The sequence below is a fragment of the Telmatherina bonti genome (assembly GCF_933228915.1).
Source record: "Telmatherina bonti genome assembly, chromosome: 1".
Lineage (NCBI taxonomy): Eukaryota > Metazoa > Chordata > Actinopteri > Atheriniformes > Telmatherinidae > Telmatherina > Telmatherina bonti.
Genome location: NC_136619.1, coordinates 35,149,089 through 35,173,271, shown reverse-complemented (window position 1 = coordinate 35,173,271; position 24,183 = coordinate 35,149,089). Strand labels below are relative to the sequence as shown.

Below are 24,183 nucleotides of genomic sequence, written 5' to 3'. Positions count from 1 at the left end.
ACCACGAGGCACTCGGCTCTTCTCCCTCCCTCTCCTGTTGTTCGTGACACATGACACCGGCTGTGAGAGCGTATAATGATAAGCGAGCATCAGGAGTGAAATGCAACAGAAATCTGATGTTAACATATTTGATATGTTACAATGTCCAGAATTTTCCCAGTTTAGAGTAAAATCCCAGATGATCTGGAAATTCCAGCCGGCGCTTTTTTTTTTAGCTCTCAAAAAGAGAGCCCTTCCAGCTAAATCTGGTCACCCCATTTCAAACGTCCATGCTTCATTTTTTGGCCATATATGGTCACATTCTGCCCCAGAAAAATGAGCCAATTATCAATTTTTAAGGCTTTAATAGATTCCTAAACGCCTGAAGCTATGAAAAGTATTTTTAACCTGGTTGTTTTTGTTCTTTTAAACTCTGAAAATGAAACAAATCTTAACAACCTGCAGCAATAAGGAACAATCTATCTACTAAAGTTGTTTAGGGACAATTTAAACAACACTTTTTTTGATCAGCTGAAGAATCCACATTTAAGCTCTAAACTGTTCTGGTCTGTTGCTCGACAAAACTTTAAATCATTACCATGTGGGAGCACATTCCTGGAGAAGTGGTGTGAAGAAAGCTGATTGGAGCGTAAAAGAGCATGGGAAAAGACTCTGAAGTCACAGAGACCAGAGAAGAAATCACTGGGACACTATGGAGGACTACAATATGAATGGCAACAAGATGGCGGCAGTCAGATGCGGATGAAAAAGCAAATGACAAATCAATGAATGAATATGACCAGCCAGGCCTGCTCATCCCTCCTCGGTGTTTCTCCTGCAGTCCAGCAGGTGGCAGTATCTCACCTGTAGAGTCCACCCTGTCTAGATGGGAGACGGGGGTGGCGCAGGCGTGCGGGCGAGGCAGCCCACTGCCCTGATGGTAGAGGTAGCTGCGTGTCGGGGATGCCAGGCTGCCCATGTGATAATGGCGGTGATGGTTATCAAGGGAATGGATGGGATGAGCACTAATCACGGCTGTGAATGGAGATGGACATGGAAACACAAACACACCGACAGGATGAGATGCTTAAAATGCTGGCAAAAACGAACGACGTGGATGTTTTTTTGTTTGTTTTTTTTTACCGGTGGGATACAAACATGCACTTCTCTGTTGTCTGAATTCAGAAAGCAACAAAGCAAACACAGATAAACATTTTATGGGAGGCATGAAATGTGTGTTGATTGTCAGATATATTGTGGAGACTTTGCAGACTGATTAGTCACTATGTGCGGGTTACCAGAACACGTATAAACACACACTTACGCTGCGGCGGCTGTACGTCAAAAGGCATCATCATTTTAGGCCTCATCCCTCGCCGGCCTCCTAGTGTAGACATGCTGTCCTCTGATTCGTGGCCTAAAAGGTACGGTGGAAACCAGCCAATCAGAGAGCTGCAACTCTGCAGTTGAGTTTTTTGGGTGAATGATCCATTATAGGCTCAAATCAATTTCATACTATTGTGTTTTGATTGCATTTCACTGTCAATTCAATGTTATTTAGTGATGAACCAACTATAACTGAACAGACAGTTGTGGTATTGATGTGTGAGCTCGCAGCATTGTGACATGTAATGGGCATTTAGCGCCATGCATGAAAAGCATGAGATGTTCTGAATGACGGTCACAGACAGAAACAAGTGCTGACTTGTGGCACCAAAGCCACAAATTCTCCAGCGCTGTGTAAGATGAGCTCCTGGAAGCAAACCTTGCAGGCATTACCACCTCTCCTGTCAGAATAATCGACTCTTTCGCCAGCAGACATTTCCTGCCTGCCAGCCAAACTCAAAACTTCAGCTCTGTGTTATTATGTAAGCCAGATCAGGAAGCAAAGGGTGACATTTCACTTGCATCTTTTTTTTTTTGTCCCCCCAAACATCAAACTTGAAGTCATTCCCCATGGGGAGAGACTGACCGCGGTAGGAGTTGCGCCTCTGCTGCAGGTGGGGGTTGCTCTCCAGACCGCTGTCAGCTGGAGTGATGTCCTGTGAGGAGCGGGGGATGGGGGTCTCGGTCATGACGGGGTTGGGTTCTGGAGACTTGTCCATCGGTTTCAGTTCCAGCCTCTCGTGGTGAATCCAAAGATCAGGCGGTTTCAGGTCTTTGGAGTTCCCCTTGTACTTATGGGAGCCGTTTGATGACTTTGACGCGGCTCGCTTTCTGCAGGAGAGAACACAAAAAGCAGCGATACAGAAAGAGCCTGAGAACGAGCCGGAACAGGCCTGGGAGGGAGCCGAGCGGTAGATCATACGAAGCACGGAGCACCGGGACACAAACAGAGGATGAGAGCGATAGAAGTGTCAGTGAACAGCTTACTTTTTCTGGTGGGACGTGGTGCGCCGTGTGCACAGGAAGGCCCCCACCACCACCACAATTATGGTGAAGGCTCCCACTGAGATAATGATGACGATGACCACGACGTGATTTTCACCACTTCCGACACCTGGTTTACCTCAAAGAGAGAGAAAACGGGATGAGACGAGATGCATCGACACAGACAACCGGAGAATGAATGTCACGACGACACAAACAGGGAAAAGATACTTTGCTCTGTTCACATTCAAAAATAAAAAATATATCTAATGCTTTTGGGAAATACGGTTCAGTTTTTATCTGATGAGCATGACAGCTGAAGGAGGACTGTCAGAAACAGCAGCTGGGATTAAAATCTTACCAAGTGGAGTCCCAGAATCTTGTGGATTTGAACCTCCTGGTCCTGGTTTTGGTGGAAGATTTGAGGCTGATTAAACACACACACACACACAAAGAATATATATATATGCATGGAGAAAGAGAAAGAGAAAAAAAGAGAGAGAATTAAAAAGAATTTCAATAGCCTCCTTATGAGAAATGTAACAGCAAGAACAACTGAACTAGCACAGACACATTTTGCCACTCATGCACTGTTGCAACTTGTCATCAGCCCAGAAGATGAAGATCCTCAGAAAGAGAAGCACATGAGGTGCAGTTGGCAGAAATAAAGTGTGAAGTGGGGCTTTACCTTGGTCATTAGCCATTTTGTCAGAAGACTCAGCTTAACAGGCCAAAGGAGAGCAGGGAGGAAAGGACAATAAAAGCAAAAAAAAAAAGAAAAAAAAAAAAAAGACTGGTTAGCTGAGAAGAGCAGCAAGGGACAGCGAAATAAAGTGGGATGGGGGCTGTGAGGAGGTGAGGGGCAAAACTAGAGGAATGAAAAATAGTGAAAAAAAAGGTGCTAAACAGAATGTGCTACAGACACAGATGAGCAGATATCAAGGGCAAAGCATTCATATAGAAATTATAAAAAACATCAAATTCCAGAGCTAAAATATTACAATATACTATACTATACGAGATTCACTTTATTATTAATATCTATGCAAATTTGCAGACCAGACTTCCAATTTCATCTGAAACAAAACAGCAAAACTTGGAAAAGTTTTCGAGTTGAGCACAATGTAAAATGGATTGAACTCAGGACAGATCCATCTTATGATTTACATACAGCTTGGGGGGGAAATCATCCCTGAAGAGACAAACTTTGCAGTCTGATGCATTTTTAAAAAAAAAAATTATTTTCATTTTGTGAGATGAACATTCAATCTGAGCAGTTAAACAGATAAAAACCGTCGCCATGAGAACAGCTTTGTCGGCTAAAGTGAAATCTTTAAGCAGCGCTGGTTGATTTTTTCACATCAAACAGCTCACCTAAAGTCAGCTTTTATAGCAGGAAAAAATCCTTACAAAGCACAAAATTGGTCTTTGAAATATTTCTGATGCTCCCTATTAGAAATGACTCCGTAACCTCCTGAAAGCTCCACTTGTATTTCAGTTTCAACTACATGATGGAAACTTACTCTTGGGAGTGCGGAAGCGAACGGCCTCAGACATGGGGCCCATGCCTTTAGAGTTTCGAGCCTGGATCTTGAAGTAGTAGGTGGTGTCCAAGGTCAGCTCCTGGATCTGGTGAGTGAGGCGGTTACCCACCACCGGCTCAATAACCCAGTCATGGACTTCTGCGTTTACATCTGTACTGTAGTAAATAATATAGCCTACAAGGACAAAAGAAGAACAAAGTTCAGCGTATGTGGTAAACCAGCTGTTTTCTGTTAGTTTTGATACTTTCAGACCTCAGCAGGTCATTTCCACACGTTGTAATTTCCACCACATGTAAAATCATGCATTCATTTTATATGTATACAACATTAGATTCATTTACACTGATACTGAATCCACAGTGTTCTGCTGTTTGTTGCATGTTTATATCTTAATTTATTCTATTGCAATGATAACAATATTTTCTCCTGTTCTGGATCTTAGTGTCCAGAATTTTGCCAAGATCCAGATCTATCTTTGATTTCTTGTAAAATATGTTGGGAACTTTTTCTGTATTTTCTGGTTGCGCACTCTGACCATTTATTGTTGAGTTATATGGATATAAACTGAAAATGGACCTGAAAATCTGACAAAGATAAAGAATCCTTCAAAATCATCCTGGATCCAGACGGTGATCTGGATCACTTCCAAAATTGAAAGGAATGGAAGTTAGACTAGGACCCATTTTCAAAGGAGAAAAAATGATGAAAATCCATCCAGAAGTTTCTGCGTGTGGTTGCTAACAAACAGACAAATGGCATAAAAAACAAGCACATTTTTGTGTTTTGAGTTTCATATAAATATTTTCTTCCTAATAAAATGGCAAGAATCTAATTTTTTCTACATGATTATACTATTCACACAGTAAAATAAGAAAAAAAATAACCTTCCACTCCCATTTTGATTAAATCAAGTTTTGAATAGATTTTTTTAAATCAAAAACCAGATTTGTGTCTGAAAATGAAGAAAAATTACACATTTTTAAGGTTAACACTTAATTTGCATTGTTATAAAGAGAACTTCACAAACATGCAAAACAAAAAAAATGTCCTTGCGTAAATAATCAGCAAAGGAAATTTCTTAATTATATTTTTAAACTGTGTTATGCTTTTAAAAAACTGTTTTGATGCCTTAAAATACAGCAGCTTTAACCTAACAATTACCGCCTAATGTGACATTCTCTGAGTTTCCCATTTGTAACAAAAACATTGACGTGAGCACTCAGACACAAACAGCTGATCTGAAACCAGCACTGCACGACAAAGTCTGAAAATGTCAGACATCTTTTGACATCTTTTTAAGGTTATTCACTCAAAGAAACTTGACTGTTATTATGGATTCATTCATTGAGTGCAGAGATGCTTCCAAGACGTCATTACGGTGAAAATGAAAGACTTAACGGAGAACTGGGAGGCTGCACGACACGCAACACATGATGGGAAGTTCCAAACTCACCGGTGATTTTCCCATTGGCTTCAGACGGAGGCTGCCAGTTGACAATTATGGTGCGAGGTTTGTTCTCTTTGCTCACCACAGTCACATCTTTTGGGGAGGAGCTGGGAACTGTGATGGGGATTTAGAAAAAGAGGTTGGTTTGTCCGTGAGAAGGTCAACGGAACGTGGCAGCAGAGGATTTGTCAAACTCACCAGCATGGTGGAACTTTACAGGTTGTAAATAAACTATATGTGTGTGTCAAGTTGAGCTTTTATGCTAAAAGCGTTTCTTGTGTGCAGGGAAGAATGCACGGCTCATTACTTGTGTTTGCCGGGATGAATATTTATAGGTGTGTGTGTGTGTGTGTGTGTGTGTGCGTGTGTGACCTTGCAGATAGAATCCCCCTGCACATCTGTTCAACAAACCCTCAGCAGGGCTGAAACAGTAACAGTCTCTTTTAAGAAAATAATAAAAATCAAGACCATTAATTGCTATTAAAAGATTAATAAATCTCAATCTAATAAATGTGTCACTGAAGAAAATTAGATTTTGGTATTAAATTTGCATTAAACCCAAATAATCCAACAGCTCAGCAAGAGAGAATGTGCTCTGAAAGTTTGGAACCTGCAGGTTTTATTATCTATTAGGTAGAAAGCAATGCAGAAATGTTCAGCAGAGACACGAGGCATTGTATGCTTTTAATTTGCATGGTGACACAAGGAATCCTCTAAACACATGCAGTGAAATTTGGTTTGGCGGATTCAGGGGAAACTGTGATCACACACTGTCATCTTATAGATAAGGTGTCAAAACAAACATAAAAGAATCGTGATCCGACCCCGAATTAAAGCCACGAGTTAGAAAAGGAACAATAAACCAAGAAAAACTCATTATTGTTCTGTTTACTTGAACCCATGACAGATTCAAGACGAGTTGAAGAGATTAAGTTCTCCTGTGACAAAAGCATCTTGCCACGAGTCATCACCAAATGATTTAAAAAAAAACAAAAAAACAATATATATATAACAATATATATATATATATATATATATATATATATATATATATATATATATATATATATATATATATATATATATATGTATATATATAAATAATTTTTTTTTTTTTTCTTAAGTTGATCATGACTCATGTCATGACATATATTGGCCGGTTTAGTTCAACTAGTTGCATGTTTTGATGTAACTCCACTAAGTTTTACCAGCAGATCTGAAATGAACACCTTCACATTTCCCATTAAATGTGGAACTACTGATAAATACCCATTATATTATTTTGCATTTACTGTGTGGTCATAATAGGATTTTTTCAAGTTTGTTCATTTCCTGCGTTTGGGCTGCAAAAGGTCAAATGTTACCCCCAAGCAGCCAGGAGCTCGTTATCCAGGAACATGCTGCTTGTTTGTGACCTTGTGATTATTTTATTTATCTATTATATTTTTTTACATAATGAGTGTGTATGCACAATTATTTGTGTGCATGCGCTTGTAGTGTTCGTACTGGTCTCAAAGGTGGTGCCCTGTGCTGTCATGCTCCAGGTGCTGGTGCGGCGGCCTTTGGTCACCATGACGGAGAACTCGTACAGTGTGTTGGGCTTCAGACCCGTCACCATGTGGCTCAGGCTGCTGGTGTTGGCCATCTGCGGAGAGGCGAGCAAACACAAACATGAAACAACAGGACTTTAGTTTGTATGATGGGAGACCCACTGAGTTTCTTTCTTTCTTTAGTTTGCCACGAACACGTAATGTCGAAAATAACATCCACAAAATGAAATACTGTGCTGATTATTTAATCTTCAATCAACCATACAACAATGGTGAAAAACATCCATTGCTATTTACAGGTCTAGAGGGTTCTTGAAAATGTCTGCAAAAGTCTTGATCTATCCCATATTTATTCAAATATTACCAAGAAAACTAAAAACACTTCCAGGAACTTACTGAAATGTGCAAAAATTAATAAATAATTTTAAAAAAGAAGAAGGAAAAACAAGCTTGCATAGCTAAAAAGAGCTTGAAAGTCAGTATTTGGTACTTAACTTGTCAACACTTCAACCTTCCTACACAAGCTTTTTGTAATGTCTTTAACAGTCTCCAGACAACATCCAAAGCTCTTCTTTGGAGGTTTGCTGCTATTTGCTCTGTTCTACATGCAGATGATCCCACGCTGCAATTTCAGTAATGCTCAAGTCCCGGTTCTGAAGAGGAGCCATTGTTCTATAAAACCTGGAGCTACTGATTCTCAGGCCAGGTTTTTTTTTTTGTGTCATTTGGCAAACCACCGCCTTTTCTCCTCGTTTTCATCTATAAAAATGGCTTTGTGATGCTTTTCAATGAAGAACATTTCTGATAAGGCTTCAGAGAACTTAAATGGACCATACACTTCTCACTTCTTGCATATTTTCTGAAGAAAAAAAAAAAAATTCAGATTTTATTTTTAAGACCCAACACTTTGTATTTTGTCCTTTACTTGTTCAGTTTCCTCATTTATTTTTGCACTGCAGGTCATGGTGACATATAACTGGGTTATATGCTTGGGAATCAAAGTAACGGTGCAAAAATACTATTTCCTGTCTGTCAATTGGTGTTATTTTTGGACTTTATTATTTATAAAACTAAAGAAAAGGGAAAAAGCCTGTAGAAAAATGTGCCTGATGATACAAAAAAAAAAATCTTTTGCTTAGTTTCTGTTAGTTGTTTGACACAGCGCTGGTTTATAAGTTGAGCTCGAGGTAGTTTTTAATTCTAATGGATCTGTGTTCACCAAACAAACAAATATAAATTCCTCTGAAAGTGTTCACCTATAAGGATTGAAAAATGGGGAAAAAAAAGTCTTCAATGTCCAAAGAAAACTCTAAATGACTTAATAAAAAATCTGGAAAAGTATTGCTTGAAAACATTTTAAGAATGCTTTAAGAGTGCTTGAATCCAAAATATAAAGACAAGAGTTTTGCGAAGAACTGCAGATTTCTGGCTTCACATGTTGTGTGACGGTTTACTGTACTCTCAAGCTGGAGGATGCAGTTTGGCATTTATAGTAGGTAGAACGTGTTACACTGACATGAAACCCCCACTATCACTGAGGGCACTCTGAGAAATAAAACCCGCATAATACAGTTCTGCTAAACGGGACCACAAACCACCGCCTATGAAAAAGAGCTTCCAAATCTATGCAGAGAATCTTGGTTTTACAAATACAACATTTAGCTTACTGTCAGCAAATTTAAAACCAAGACTCGTATGAGAATATAAATCTTGGCTTTCCAGTGGCCTGAGCTAACATGGAAAAACATTTCTAAAACATCTTCAGCTTGGTGGGAGTTGAACGTAGTAAATCAGGCTGGCCAATGACGTTGCGTACAATGACAAAAGTGCTGTTCTCCACCGGGGGCTGTCAAACAGAGGGCAGTGGGATAGGAGAGGAAAACACACTCTGTTCCTAGCAACATGCAGCCAGTTTAAGAGTCATCCCTTCAATAATGTACAAGCCTGTCTGGTTGGACTTGCTCTCAGAGAGGCGTTAAGGTGAGCACGTTTCTGCTGGATATACTTCTGTAGTACAGCAATGCCTACAACAGGATGGACCAGATGGAGGTCCCAGAGCACTGCACCTCTCTAATAAACTTCATGTGAGATTTCATTACTAGTACAGAAACATAATGAGCCCAAGTAACTCATTAATAACCGTGACTTTGTGAAAATCAAAGCAGTTTGAGCATGGCTTCCTATCAGCAGGCTGAGCTGTTCATCATATACTGTAGTTATGTTGCTGCGAATTTACTTCACTGTGATGATTTTGTTGAATGATACACTAACAAATCACATTTCACTTCCTTTTCACTCCTAATAATCATAAATAAATCATCAATAGCAGGCTGGAGCTCGTGCATGAAGGTCATCACTGGGAAAAAAGCTGCATGGAAGCATCCTGTCGAAGACTTTGTTTGGTTTGTGTGTATGTGTGTGTGTATCTGTCCTCCTAGTTGGCTGTATGGGGAATGCATTGTCAGATCTACACCCTCTTTTCTGCTTCTCAGTTTGTCTTGTCCTTGTTGAATAATTTATCAGTAAATGCAGGTCTTTTATCTGAGCTCTGCTCGGTCACAGGTTTGCACACATGCAGACAACACACACACACACACACGCACACAAATGCAAATACACTGTGTTCTCCGTTCTGCGGAGATAAGTGTGGCATCACAACGTACAAACTTATCAGGTTATAACAAGAAGTTTTCGTGTCACGTTCCTGTGAACAACAGCAGTATCATTATTTTGTCACGATGTGATCATTGACATAAAACATTTAACATGAACATGTGACACCGAGTGAAGAAACTGTCTGAAAAATAAGGAAAAATATGACTTTGTTGCTGTGCTTCATGCTTGTGTTGGGCCATGGTGAAAATCTGCTGTTGTTGTGTGGGGAGGATGATACTGATGTGTGGAAGTTCACTAAAACCCATAAAATCCTCCTGCAGTTATGGCTCTCACAACCACGAAGTCTTCTATGTGGTGGTGGGATTTCTGTCTTTAATCAAGAGCACATTTCAGGGATTTGAAACTATCAGTCCTTGCATTCACGGTCAGATGCTATAATGCTTTAAACACAAGCATTACAGTCCTGGCTCTTTCACTCTGGTTTTTTAAGAGCACTCATAAATGTTTTCTTGAATTTATATTGTTTGTTCACAAACTCTTGAAGAAAAAAAACACACACACACACACACACACAAATATGGCATCAGCAAATGAAATTATCCATGCTTCTTTGTGGATACAGAGTTCCATCTGGGTAATTATTGGCTAACAGGAGTCTGTTATTGCAACACAACTATTCTTATTAAAACCAAAAAAATCTAAATATTTTCCTTATAGAATTGCTACAACAGTGTTTTTTTTTTTTAATGAAAAAAAAAACACAGTTGCTATATAATTGGCACCGATGGCAACAGGCATCCTGACTCTGTGACAGAGGAGGAAATTACATGAACACTGACTTTATAAATGTGTAGATCAGTGAAAGGTGTCTGATCATAGATTCCCATGGGAAGCAGAGGATTTTTCTGGAAGAGAGCTACCTCGACCTAAACTTCTTCATACTTTCTTCTAAGGGAACATCAGTTTGATGATATCCATTCCACTGTGAAACAGGACATTGGTAAAGACTAAACTTCTCAGCTTGGTATGATGTTATGCTCATCTTAATCAGTGAAATAATGAAAACGGAGTCATTTCAGAAGACACGTGCTCTGTGTGAGGACATGGTTAATGTCCTCACATGATAACGGTCATTCAATGTAAACGTGACAGTCATAGAGTGAATAACATTAACTTTGGTCTATAATAGTTTTACTGAATGTGGATGATAAATGAACAGTGGAAGGCAGAGCATTGGAGGAGTCCATCACAGAAAAAACTGCGATTCACTCATTCTGTGGTTTGACAAATCATAGTTTGTCTCCATCACAGAGTCCATGCTTGCAACGAAGAAACTACAAGGCGGGCAGGACGAGTGAAGGGAGCCAAACTAAAACAAACTTTTGCTTTTCCAGGGTGAAAACCAATGATGGAGGACAAAAGTTTTCCAAGTGCTTTGATCTTGCTTGTTATTTCCTCTGCGGTAAAATTATCCTCAAGATATCAATGCAAGTCATCACTAAATAGTGCTGGATGGAAGTTAAAGTGGTTGCAATTTAAAATGGGTGCAATATCCAGCTTGACAGCAAGATATCAGTAACGGAGTTAATTTGAAGATAAAATAGAATTAAAAAAAGTTTAAGTTATTTTCTCCATGTGGGAGGAAACCTATTGCCACAACATTTTATTTTTAGCATTGACACCAAAAACATTTGTTTTTCAATCCAGTGCTTAAAAGTTGAATGGCAACAGATGCAAACATCAGCATTATGCTCCTCCTGGATAGGGAGATGCTGCTGTATTACTTTATATACTCACATGATAGCACAGTTTATTTTCAGCTCATTGACAACTCTCTTGGGTAAACGTGGGCTTATACAACACGTAGAATGAAAACACACAAGACTCACATGGTTTTAAACACCCTTGATATTTGAATCACAGCAAAATGGTTTCAGTTTTCTCTGAGCAAATCACACAAAGCAGTAAATGGGTTTAAAATGTAAACAAAAACCTAAATGACTGAGCTTTAGAAGTGTTTAAAGAAAGATGTGGCCTATTTTGTTGGAATAATATTAATAAAGCTTATTTTGCAAAACTTAGCTATATGCTAAATAAAGAAGCATCTCTTACCTTCACTTTAGTGTTGGCGGGGATGTTGGTCTTCCATCTCACAGTGTAGAATCGGTTATCTGTGATCTTTTGGTTCTTGGGTAGCGAGTTATCAGCCCAGGTCACTTTGATGGTGTCGTGACTCAACACGGAGGCCTGAACACCCACGGGAGGCATCATGGGGGTTGGGTCTGGTACTGGGGTGTATGGAGCATGGAAGATTTCGTACAGGTCAACATCGGGGTCTAAGGGGTCTGCGTGTCAGGGCAGTTAACCCGCATGCATGCACATAAATTAAAATGACCAAAATTAACACATAACGAGAAGCGTGGTGTGGCGAATCAGACAGTGGAGTCAAAACAAGATGCAGGGAGGGATGCAGAGGTGAAAATCAGGTTAATGCGTTAAAAATGAAGGACACCGGTGAAGTGGTGTGGGAGGGAGGGGGGGGGGGGGGGGGGGGGGGGGGGGGGGGGGGAGATAAGACCATGTAGGTGTAACAAGGTGGGATTGGGAAGGGTGAAAAGAAAGAGAGAAAATTCTATTAGAAAAGCAGACACTAACCTCTACAACAAGACGAACCTACAGACTTTGTTATATCGAAGCTACGGAACAGTATGTGAGGCGCTATCAGTAGTTACTGTAGCACTACTGGAAGAGAGGAAGAGATTATCTATTCATATGAAAAGATTACAGTAAATGAAAAAGTGAAAGCATTTAACCACAGTCCTCGATTAAACATGTATACATATTAACATGTTTTATAATACCCAGTATTTTTTCAACAGATGCAGTTTTGAAACATTTTCAATGCACAGTGGAAAAACACAACAACGCAAAGTGCTTTTGAATGCTTCCCCTCTTTTCAGGGTTGAGTAAGCGACGTGAACTATGTCCTTCAAAACTCTACAAAGAAAAATGAAACTATAAGAGTGGAGCCTGTAGGTGAAAAGGAGAGGCAGGTCATGGGAAAGTTTCACCTGGAGAGGATACATTTCACTTACGTTTGGCTCAACTATTCTCAACAACATAATTTAAGTGCTTTGTTGGTTGGATTTCTTTTTCTTTATTTTGCGAAGCAGGTTTTGCCAAGCAAAAGGCAAATTTTGGACGACATTAAAGTGTTATTGTTTTACCTTTGAAGGAACGTGGAGATTTCTTTAAATGCGGTGGTATAAAGGTAAGGGCTCAATGCCTTCTGCTTTATGCTCCAGATGTTTGGGTGGCTTTGGAGCAGGTGATGCAGACCTGGTTATCAACTAATCACACAGGTTTCAACTTGATCTCTGGCGCTTGCACTGTGCCGAGTGTACTTACGCAGAACAAGGCGGCTTTATCTGGACTGGTGTGTTTGCATAAAACTAACTATGTTAAGAGGAATTCTTTAAGTGCCAAGCGTTTACCATCCAGACAGACGTACAACACTCTCATAGCGACCGTGTGATCATGATCCTCCTAATAAGGTAGCAAACTGATTGGTTAAAAACAACTAATTTCCACTGCTGTTGTCTGTGTCTTGTACTTTATGTGCACGTCTTAATGTGCATAAAAATCAACCATTTTATATTTCAATATTTGTCAGCTGGAACTAAATCATCCAAGTTGTTCATACAAGAGGAATTTGGCATGCTGAATAAGGGCGACTTGTTTCACTCTTAATCTCAGAATAACTGTGCGTATTTCACTAAGAACACGCGAGTTTGTTTGTGTGAAGGGTCCCTGCCCACTTCACACCATGAAGCACAGTGAATCTAGACGGAAATATGGTCTCTAACAGGCAGCTTCTTGCCAAAATAAAAAAGAATGAATGCTTCAAGATGGGTTTCTTCTGGTTGCTGGTTTCTTTGCTTGTTTCCAGACTTGGTTGGGATGAAAAAAAAAAGAAAAAAGAAAAGCTTTGCTCGGTCACCCGTGGCGACACTCCTCCTCGATCCTTGGTCCTCTACTCTGCACCTCGCTCCATTTGACACCTCTTTGTACGGGAGCTGCCCTCATTATATTCCCAAGACTGAGTCAGAGTGTGCGTTTGTGTGTTCATGTTGTAGATCCAGGCATGCATGTGGTTGTGGACGGAGGTTTTTCTGGAACGGCATGCAGGCCGCAGTTCTTTACCCAGCTTGGAGGAATACGGACTCCCGTATTTACAAGGGGAATGAGCTGAGAAAAATCCCTGCATTTGAGCATTCAGCACAGCGCTTTTTCCATGCCCAAGTTCACAAAGTTTTCTTCAATTTTATTTTCAAAAAGTGAAATGTAGGTCAGCCCTTCTTTTTCATTCTAGCTTGAACAAACTGGCAGGAAGGGAACATGCCCCAAAGGATCCAGCAACAGACGATGGTGGTGGGCTTTTGGTTCTGCTTTGAGAGGAAACTTTTGGATCTGACGAAGGGTTGCCAAAGCCACCACAGGGGGTCTGCGCGACTGCTGCGTTATATGTCTGTGCGCGAGGATGTTAAGAAGCCAGATCTTCTCAGAGAGAAGTGTACAGTATGACAGTGTGTGCACATACTTAAGCTGCCACCGCCCCCCTTGAAGCGTGTTGACGTGATTCATGTCACCAGGCATCCCGCCCCTCTCAGGCTCGGTGGTGTAATAGTGCTGCAGCTGAGACAAACTGCAGCGATCAAGGCTGAGCGGGGAAGGCGGGTGGCTGGATGGGAGGCTGGATGGGAGAGGAGGCGGGTGCAGCCCACATTCTGGGACACACCAGGGAAGCATGGGCTGCTCGTCTTCTGGCACAGTCACACAGCCTGCATGAACTCAGCCAACATGCTCCCTTTGACTGGCAGCGTTTTGCTAACTGAGATCATTTGTCAAGCACTCTGAATTGGGGACTTAAGCTCTTCTTCTCGCTGCTAACAGGGTTTTGATCTAAAGCTCAACGAATGATGCTGCTGGCAGCCGGTCAGGGTGGCCAGTATGCTTTGGCTAATGTAACAAAGCCGTTTGTATCTAACTGCAGCGACATGACAGACACAAGTGCTGCATTACACATCTCAAAGGATAATAGATGCTACACACTCCCAAACATTTCTCTTCCTAAATAAACGTCATTTAGGAAATCAACCTGATTTTAAATGTAAACTTTCTGGCCATTTCATTACGTACACGTGTTCATATGCTTGTTCAGAAAAAAAACAGCTGATCAGGCAACAACTGGTTGTATTTAGGCTTGAAGATATGATCAAGAAGACTTCTTAAAACTCAAAGTGAGAATCAGAGTGAGGATCTGACCTGACAGTTATTCAGAAATATCTTGTACAACTCCAGTAAATCATAAAAGCTTTTTTTGTTGCCTGAGGCTGAGCTCCAGTTCACAAAGCATGTAAATATGAGCAATATTTCTGGTCATATCTGCCAACTCAAACATCCAACCCAACAATTGGGAAGCTTATCTGTGGTGCAGTCTGATAATCAAGAGTCCAAGTACGGGCGCAGGATTTGTGGGTTTGATCATTTGATTAGAAAGAGACTTAAGTATACTTGGGACTGCGACTAGGAGAGTTAATTAAAGCGGTGAGACGGGCCAGTGACCCATTTTCTCCTCAGCAATTTAGAGTCAAGACACATTCTGTCTAATAATGATTCAGGTTAGGGAGAGGGCAGAGATAAATGTCAGTAGAATCCTCCTTTATTTATTTATTTATTATAGAGGCAGCAGAGGCGCAAGAGAGCGCAGCTCATACATTATGTGTAGTTTCTCTTGTGTGTGATCAGAGGAAGAAACTAATAATGATTTTAGTTTCTCTGTACAATAAAAACTACAGTTAGTGACTTTATAATCTTCAGTGTATGAGAAAATAATTATTAATGTAAAAAAAAAATAGGAATGGAGGTTTGTTTATATGTAGATGTGTGCGGTTCATACCTGATTGTGGTCGGGTGACAGCGCTCTCATACACAGGGATTCCCTCCCCTACGTTATTGAAGGCCTTCAGTGTGATTACATAGTGAGAGCTGGGGTCTGAGAGAGAAAGACAGGAAGAATGAAATCAATTTATGCAGCCATCTAATCAAGCCAAACTCTGGAGACCCTCTTCGCATAACTGCAATATTAGTAGAGTGAATATTTCAACACGAGCTTTGCACATTTAAAACGCTTCAATTATGTATTTATTGATGTTTTGCAATGAACCCTATTTAATAGGGGTGGGAAAATCCAATCGAAAAATTGAAAATCAGGATTTTTTTGCTTCACAATTTTAAAATCGATTTTTTTTATCCAAATAAATAAATATAATCCATTACTAAATTTTTGTCATTTTTATTGTTTTTATTGATCTTTTAACTTGTAATCTTGGGCATTATGGCAGCAGAATGATGGTCTGGCTACTGTGTTGGTTTTCCCCAAATTGAAATCAAGAAAAATGACAACCAAAAAGAAAGTTTTATACTTTTTTTTTTTTTGCTTTTTATCTACAAAGATCAGCAATATTGAAGAATTGTGAGAATCGCAATTTAAATCGAATCGGCACCCAAAAAATCGGAATCAAATCGAATCGGGACAAAAGCATATTGTCTCAGCCCGACTATTTAGATTCTCTCAATTTCCTGAGATGATCAGTTTTGTGGCGAGTCCCGGGTTTTAAGTTTAGGCTTTTGTCTGATAGTAAACAATTATGCAACTAATATAATAAATGATCACAACCAAGATGACAGACAGAAAAAGGCAAGTAGGTCATGCTTTTCAACAGAAAAAAAAAAATCATACAACCATAGTTCTGCCTTGTAAATGAATAAAAATTCCTTTTGGCCCCCAGAATGACTCAATTAGTGTTTAACACAATTTAATTGTTTGGACCCAAATAAATAAAAGGCACTCAGGCAAAGTGGAAGCAGCAGCATTTTAAAGAGGCCCAACTTCATGTTATCTTTGGTTTGACACCTAAAACCACTAAAACCTGTTTGTTTTATCTGAATATTGTGACCTTTTAACAACTGCGTCCCCATTAGGATAATTTATGTAATTAGTGGCTAAAGAGGGGCTGGAAAAGATCTAATTAATTCCCCTAAAACTCACTGTGAGGTGGAGATAAACAGCTTCGTAGTGTTGTGTGTTACCGCCTTTGCTCATTTGTTATTTAACTCAGCATATCACATTAGATGTGACACATTTATCTTTTTCATAAAGAGAAGCGTATTAAATAACACAAGTCCCACAGGTTATGTCAATATCTAATTAGCGGCACATGACATTAAAAAAAATAAAACCACGTGTGTGATAAACAGATCTATCATTAGTGTTCAACCTATTGGAGTCCAGACTAAAGGCAGCAAAATGCTAAACATGTAGCAGCGCAGAGTGAGAGCTAGCGATTCCTCATACCCAGGTTCTCAATCGTGTAGTAGCGCTGCTTGTAGTCCACTTTGATGGTCTGTGCGTGGGGGCTTCCGATGCCGTAGCCGATGGTATAACCACGCACCACGATCTCCTGATTCTCCGGTGGGGTCCAGCTCACTACGATGCTGTTGACGAGAGGCCGAACGTGCAGCGAGCTGGGCTGGTCCGGTACGCGTGATTCTGAGGAAAATGTGTGAAAAGAAATTAAAAGGAAATATGACAGTCACTTAAACTGTAAAATAATTCTGGTTTTATTCTGCATTTAGGTCGTCCAATGTCCTCAAAGGCTGTTGGTATGAAGGTTTTTACATGGTTCTATGCTCTGGAACACCTGAGTCAAATGAAATGCATCTTTTTGTCTGGTTCTGTCAAGCAGAAAACATCTAAAACCTGCAGAACAGCAGCCATCGAATACCCAAAACTGGTCTACATGAGCTGTTACCATCCAGGTCGCTCTCAAATGTCTCTGCTGTGGTCCACTCTGTGGCCGGTCCTGTGCCGTTCACCGTCATCGCCAACACACGGAAGGAGTACTCTGTACCGGGCTCCAGACCTGGACACAAGTCAGAACTTTATTAGAACTCTTCTAACTTTTATTCTACAAACGACTTTTGCTCTCTCTTTGGGTGGTAACTGAGGTTTCATATCACAAAGTAAATATTTGATGGCAAAACTATTTCAAACAGATTTTTTTTTTCTCCCCCCAAACTCTAAACAGCTTGAGGAGAAAATCCATATGGCCACGTCGGGATGGATCAAGCGATCGCTGCTGAGATGTGCTTCATCCACTATCACGGACCTGACTGAGAATTACTTCAATTTTGGTTTAAAATTCATTGATAAAAATGCATATAAGAGGAGATTACCAACGAAAATGAGTGAGGGTAGCACAAAAAAAGTCAAATAAGAAAGAACTACAAAGTGTATCAAAGAAAATCATACTGCAAATTCATTCATATTTTAAAGCCACATCTCCCTCAGAGAGAGTTGCATCACTGCTGGGTGCCGCATTTGGTATTCGTAAAAAGGGGAGGTGGTTGCTGACAAATGATGTGTTGCTGTATTAATTTGAAAAAAAAAAAAAAAAAAAAGGATTTTATGGTTGTTATATTGTTTCAGTTGCATTTTACATGCTAATTTCACTCTGAAACCAGTTCTGGGCCAACCCTTGAGGGTGGCTTGTGAAGGCTGCCTCACCATCCATGCCTGCAAGGCTACAACATCTCCTTCTAAACGCTTTTGAACCAACAAACACCCCTCTGTTTCACCCCCCAGAATGATTTCAAAATCAACTCTGAGTGTATATTCTCTTTGATGCAGCGCACAGCGTGAGGCCGGGCCACTTGAAAGTTGCTGAGACAACATCTAATATTAATCAGCGCCGCTGTGTCTTCTTTGCGGCGATGCCGCGCATATTCTGCTGGTAACAGAGTGAAATCTTGTTACAGTAAGCCTTGTAACTTCATATCAAAGCCTCTATATCACACTCAGACATGCAACTAAACTGATTACAAACAACTATTTAGATGCATCATGCATCAAAATCAATGTTTTAGATATTGCAGCACTTCAGACGGCAGACATTATGCACCCCAAAGTTCTATTCAGCAGAGATAAAACAGAGCCTGATAGCATGAAAGATTTCATGTAGGACCTATGTGAGACATCAAAAGGGAACAAAATGCTCACGTTCCCAAGGAACAGTTTACAAATGTTCTTCCGGGATAAACCATTGAAATTTATGTATGAAAAGAGGAAAAAGTGAAAAGTGTCTCCGGGATATGAATGTCATACTGGAGAAGACACACAATTTAAAGTCAAGGGCACAAATCAATCACTTTTTCTTGTCTTTTTCACACTTTACATTAAAAAAGATCCCTCCATAACGCAGATCGACTGCTCTGAGCACCAGGGTGAAAACATGCCAGGACACGTTGAGGACGAGCTCAACACTTGTCCCCAACGCTACATCTCACACTTTGGCCATCTTTTGACACTGCTCAGTCGTGGTTTTCTGAATTTTATTTAGGGGTCCTCCAGAATTAGCTTATGTTAATGCCTCCCCCATTCACATATGTGAGACTGAGGTGAAGAGGTAGCGACATTAAATTCCTTGTTAACATAGACTGTATATAAAAAGATGGACGTAGCCTCTGTGACGTCACCCATAGATTTCTAAAGAGCTGAATTGAAGCTCAGTGGGCAGCGTCATGCGTGTCGTCTTGCCCAGAAAATACAAATATGGGCAAAGATGTGGAGCTGAGAGGGGAGCCGTAAGCATCATGGCGGATGATTAACATCGAGCAAACTCCGAGCTTTCTGTAGCTAAGAGCTAACCGAGCTAACCCCGAGATAACAGGAGCTAACCAGCTAACAGAGGTAAGCGGGCTAAAGCTAAGTCACGTTGTTAACCGGCTGAAAACCGCGGTTGTTCTACGTTCTTCTGACTTGAAGCCGCAGATTGGTACCTGTCAATCAAAAGGACACGCCCCTAAATATGCCGAACTTTGAGATTAATTACTTTTAAAAGGGCAAGTTAGAAAAAAATTCACTCCCCCCACAGTTGTCTTGAAGGTAAACCTGACCTATTAAACCGAAAATCGATTTTTGCACCAGGCTGTAAACATGTTTATTTCTGCTGTGAAGTTGGCCTTTTTAACATGGGAGTCTGTGGGGATTTGCTCTGTTTTGCAGCCCCTAGTGGATGAAGGGAGAACTGCAGTTTTATGCACTTCTGCATAGGCTTCACTTTTAACCGCTGGAGGTTGCCGCTTGGTTGTTACGCACATCAGCAGTCATTTGACCTGGTCCCACAGCATTACATGACTCATAAACAAAGCACACAAACGGCTGTACTTCCTTTGGAAGATGAGGAAAATTTCGAATGCCTCCAAAAATCCCTGTTATACTCTACAGAGGTGCATACGAGGGTGTGCTCACTGGCGCCATCGTTGTGTGGCATGGCAACGGCTTCCTGCAAGACAGGAAGACTTCCCAATGTGTAAAGTGGAGTGACCTTTGGACATTTACACAAGCAGCCTACAACATCATCAAAGACCACACAGACCCACAACACACACTCTTTACACCACTTCCCTCAGGAAGCCCCTACATGTGTGTGAAATCAAGGACCACAAAACTGTCAAACAGTTTCTTTCCTCAGACTATCAGACACCAGAACACTGACTGGTTCACTGCTGTTACCTGTTTACTGTACATGTCCTCTGTTTGGTTGTACAGCACACACCCAACATATTGTGAATTCACTCCAAGTGCGCAACCGGAAGACACTCCGATGCACGCACTTTGCCAAATCGGCCCCAAGACGTTTCGCAGTCTTGAAATATGAACCAAAATGCTCCAAGAAGGCACAGGGTTCTCTGCTACAACAATGCCGGAGGAGAGGTGTGACCCTGCAGGTTTTTGTTGTTTTCCTGCTCCAACACACCTGACTAAATTAATGGGTAGAAGTTGACAAGAAGCTGTTGAATCCTTTTTTTTTTTATTCAGGTGTGTTGGAGCAGGAAACAACTAGTATCTGGAGTATAGCAACCCTCCATGATCACATCTTGAGACCCCTGGATGGTTGTTTGTCTTGTTAAAAAAATGCATTCAATAACACCTCCTCATAGCAATGAAAAAAGCTGCTAACCTAGTCAAAAACTATTCATAGCCGCTACACTACATTAGGTGAGAAGTAGACATTCTATGAGGTATTAAATAAAGAGTCCTTTGGGAGCCATTAAGAGACAACGGCCTTTGTTTAAGCTCCTGTAAAAGACCGGTCCCTGAGGGCCGCAGTCCTACAAGTGTTAGGAGGTTCACCGTTGCAATACATCTGATTTAAATCAATGGCTAATTAGCAGACTTGTGCAAAGTTTGATGTCAAGCTCTGCACAAGTCTAATTAAGTATGAGTCTGAGTCAGGTGTGTTGCAGCAGGGTAACTGTTAACACTTGCAGGGCTGCAGCCCTGGAGGACCGGAGTTGCCCACCCCTGCTTTAAAGCTGGAGAAGTAAAACCATCTCTGATTGGTCGAAAATGTTTGCAGCAGATCCAAACTTTTTTAATAATGAGTCATAAATGTATTTCATGGTTATTTTTCATTCAGAAGCTGATCTTCTGTAGGAGGACAAAACCCCTGTCGGCGATATAAATCACAGCGCAGGAGAGAGCAAACCAAACACAGGATATTGCGACCTCTCTAAAGCTGGCTTTTATGATTTCCTCTGTGGTTCAGGACCTCTGGCTGTGTCCTCAAACTGTAACATTTTTGAGAGTCCTGCGAGTTGCAGGTTGGAGCTTCTGCAGATTGCTGCTGTTTATCTCAGGGAAGGTAGACTGATAAAGATCTCAGCCCCGTTTCCTCAACAGTTTTATTTATTTACTTATTTTGTGCATTCCTGCGATATGCAACCTCCTGTTGCTGTGACCAGTGCTGTGCTCACCATACATTTAAAAGTAGCATCATGTTGTCATTTATTTCCTCCGCAAATTATCCCATCTGGCCATATTTTTTCTTTTCTCTTTTTCTAGTTGCAAGTTAAACATTTTCATGTGTTTTTTGAGCAGAACTCAACGTTTGCAGCCCAAACATTAATCACTATGACTGCAGCATACTGGCTGAGCAGCACAATACACACAGAAAACAAGTCTACAGTCTGTGACAGAGTAAAAGTTTGCCCACTTACAAAACCAAATATGAAAAGCAAAGCAAAACTTGAAGTGTTGATGTGAAATACAATGAAAGTGTTTTGGGCAGCAGGTGCAAACTCCATATTAGGGCCTGACCGATATGGATTTTTTTATACCGATACCGATATAAAGACTTTAGAGCCGATAGTCGATATAATGGCCGATAAATCCATCCACCAGAAAAAAATTCAAAAATATTACTCAAAGCTAAAAAGATACATTCTAAGCTCATTCTTAACTAAAGTCTACCTGTTAGACACCATGAACTATCTGAATTATTCACTGATTTAAAAAATGTAAAAACGATTTTCTTATTCCTCAGTGCCTACACACCGTCACTGTTTTATCAGCTGACCTCTTTCCTTCTTTATCGTATTTGACAGGGAAACCAAAGTGTTCCCACACGGGATTTGAATGAACTGGGGCGTTCAAGTTCCTCCGCTCGCCATGAACACGCTGCACTTATGTGGAACAATTATGCACGCAGCTTTCTATTTTTTTTTTTTTTTCTCATATCAATCCGCAGATCACGTGTGTGCTGAACCGTAGATACTGATCAATGATGATCCGTTGCACCACTAATAATAATAAGTATTCAGAAGTTGTGTAAATGGCACGCAGCCACCAACTTTCACACACGTTCACGAGGCTAAACACTAAAAGCACTGCTTTCCTTGCTGCAGCGCGGCCACGAGGTACGCAATGACAGGTTTGTAGAGAGTGTAAGAGGGAAAACATAACTGTGTTTGTTTATTTAACATTTCAACTTACCAGTGACAAAATATAAAATGCTCGTGAGCAGACTTCACTTTACGTGGCTCAGCTGCTTTGTCTCTGCTTCCACGGTAGGCAGCCATGAGCAAGGATGACCCCGCCCCCCGCTACTTACCCAGCAGACATGGGCGCCATCTGCTGGATAATTAGCCCAATTACATTTTTAACTTGGGAGTCTCAGAAACAAATATATGACAAAAATAAATCAATAAAAAATCGGCTAATTTTTTACCAATAGCCGATATCACCCTGGACCCCCATATCGGCCGATCGATATATCGGTCCCTACTCCATATCTACTGGAACCAGACTCAAACTGGATAAAACTGATGGGAATTGCCAATCATACTTTGTCCATTAACACATACAGAAATAAATGAAAACATTTTCATCACAAGGTCTGAGAAATTGTAAAGCTAGATCCTGAAACTTTGTCTTTACCTTTTTATTAGTTCAGCAAGAATTTGGACATCCCAAATTAATCAGACTGGTTGTTTTTGTGTTTGCTTTTTTTTTCCTCAGACACTAGTTATTTTAGTAAAAATGTACTCAGAAATCATTACCGTCAATGAGCCTGTAAAGCTGGGTGCCTGCGGTGGTGACAGCTGATTCGCTCCTGCGGGATCCTTTCCGGTAGCGGATCTTGTAGCCGGTGATCTCTCCGTTCTGGTTGCTCAGCGGTGGAGGTTGCCACCGAAGCATGATGCTCTGCAAAAATTTCAGGAGGACACGAGTCAAAATGCAACAAAGTGACTTACTTAGCACATGTGGGCCTGCAGCTGGAAAGGTGACCTCATGTTTTAGCAGATTGCATCACACCTTCCCCACTAACCCTGGCACAGGCCCTGTGTGTCAACGCCACACTGCAGGTTCACTCCTCTCTTCCACTCCTCTCAACAGCGACGCAAACAAGAGTGCTTTGCAAAAACAAACACCCCTTTGAGCGCGAGTGCAAATTGATGAATAAATATGAAATATGAACAGAAGGAGTGAGGTGTGCACATGTGTGTGCCTGCAATGATACTGAGGCAGAGAGATTAATGCGGGGCTTTGCTTGCGGCTAGCACTGTTGTGGGATGCTAGTGTTTGGAGTTTCTGTGTGTTTAAGGAGATATGTGTGTACACGCGGGGCGGCTCAGCGTGGGAGAAGAGTTAATTAACGCTTCCTTGCTGTCACACTGATGCACAAAAAGCCTGAATACATGAAGAGGGCTCACACGAGCTCCTCCCCTGCCGAGCCTTGGGAATTGCACAAATTAAAATAGGGTTAAGTGTGTTCAATTTCCATTTTTCTTATTACACAATAGGTCTCAACTTGTTGTGTGTGTTGCTTTGTTCCCCGTCTTCTCCCTAATCATGGAAACCTGTTTAATTGACTCTGTGAAAGCACAAAGGAAAGGGAGAACGCAGATGCCAAGAGGAAAAGCAAAGGGAGCAAAATCAGATTAAAAAACACTATTTTCAGGTAACAGATGACAAGACCCAAAGATGGGATTGAAAAGAGAACGTATGTTAATTAGTAGTTTTTATTCCTCTTAATTCCCTTTAGGCTGGGCTTCCTGAACAGCAAACTGCATTTATGAATTGTGTTCAGAAATATTCAGAACTGAATACTTGACTTCATGGCTGAAAGTAACCACAATGTTAACGAGGATAGTAAAAAATTAATTTTGTTTATTCTTAAAAGCAAAAAGAAGCTTTGTATTAATTTTAGTGTTTCAAATAGTTTTTATTTTTGGGAGGTCTATGCTCCATTCAGAAAACAAATCCCATCCT

At 40.7% G+C, this 24,183-nt stretch overlaps 1 protein-coding gene across 1 annotated transcript in view; it reads right to left on the bottom strand.

Annotated features, from left to right (window-relative positions):
* The window catches only part of neo1a (neogenin 1a), a gene marked incomplete at its 5' end in the record, with an annotated part of 184,754 nt that overhangs the window by 3,680 nt on the left and 156,891 nt on the right, over positions 1-24,183 (bottom strand). Inside the window, 14 exons of the mRNA XM_079253663.1 lie at positions 844-1,014; positions 1,304-1,396; positions 1,952-2,196; positions 2,353-2,488; positions 2,711-2,776; positions 3,038-3,070; positions 3,873-4,067; positions 5,347-5,454; positions 6,847-6,985; positions 11,619-11,851; positions 15,466-15,561; positions 16,924-17,118; positions 17,381-17,491; positions 22,971-23,180. Coding sequence (XP_079109789.1) covers positions 844-1,014; positions 1,304-1,396; positions 1,952-2,196; positions 2,353-2,488; positions 2,711-2,776; positions 3,038-3,070; positions 3,873-4,067; positions 5,347-5,454; positions 6,847-6,985; positions 11,619-11,851; positions 15,466-15,561; positions 16,924-17,118; positions 17,381-17,491; positions 22,971-23,180 — 2,031 coding nt within the window. The remainder of the gene's footprint in view (positions 1-843; positions 1,015-1,303; positions 1,397-1,951; positions 2,197-2,352; positions 2,489-2,710; positions 2,777-3,037; positions 3,071-3,872; positions 4,068-5,346; positions 5,455-6,846; positions 6,986-11,618; positions 11,852-15,465; positions 15,562-16,923; positions 17,119-17,380; positions 17,492-22,970; positions 23,181-24,183) is intronic.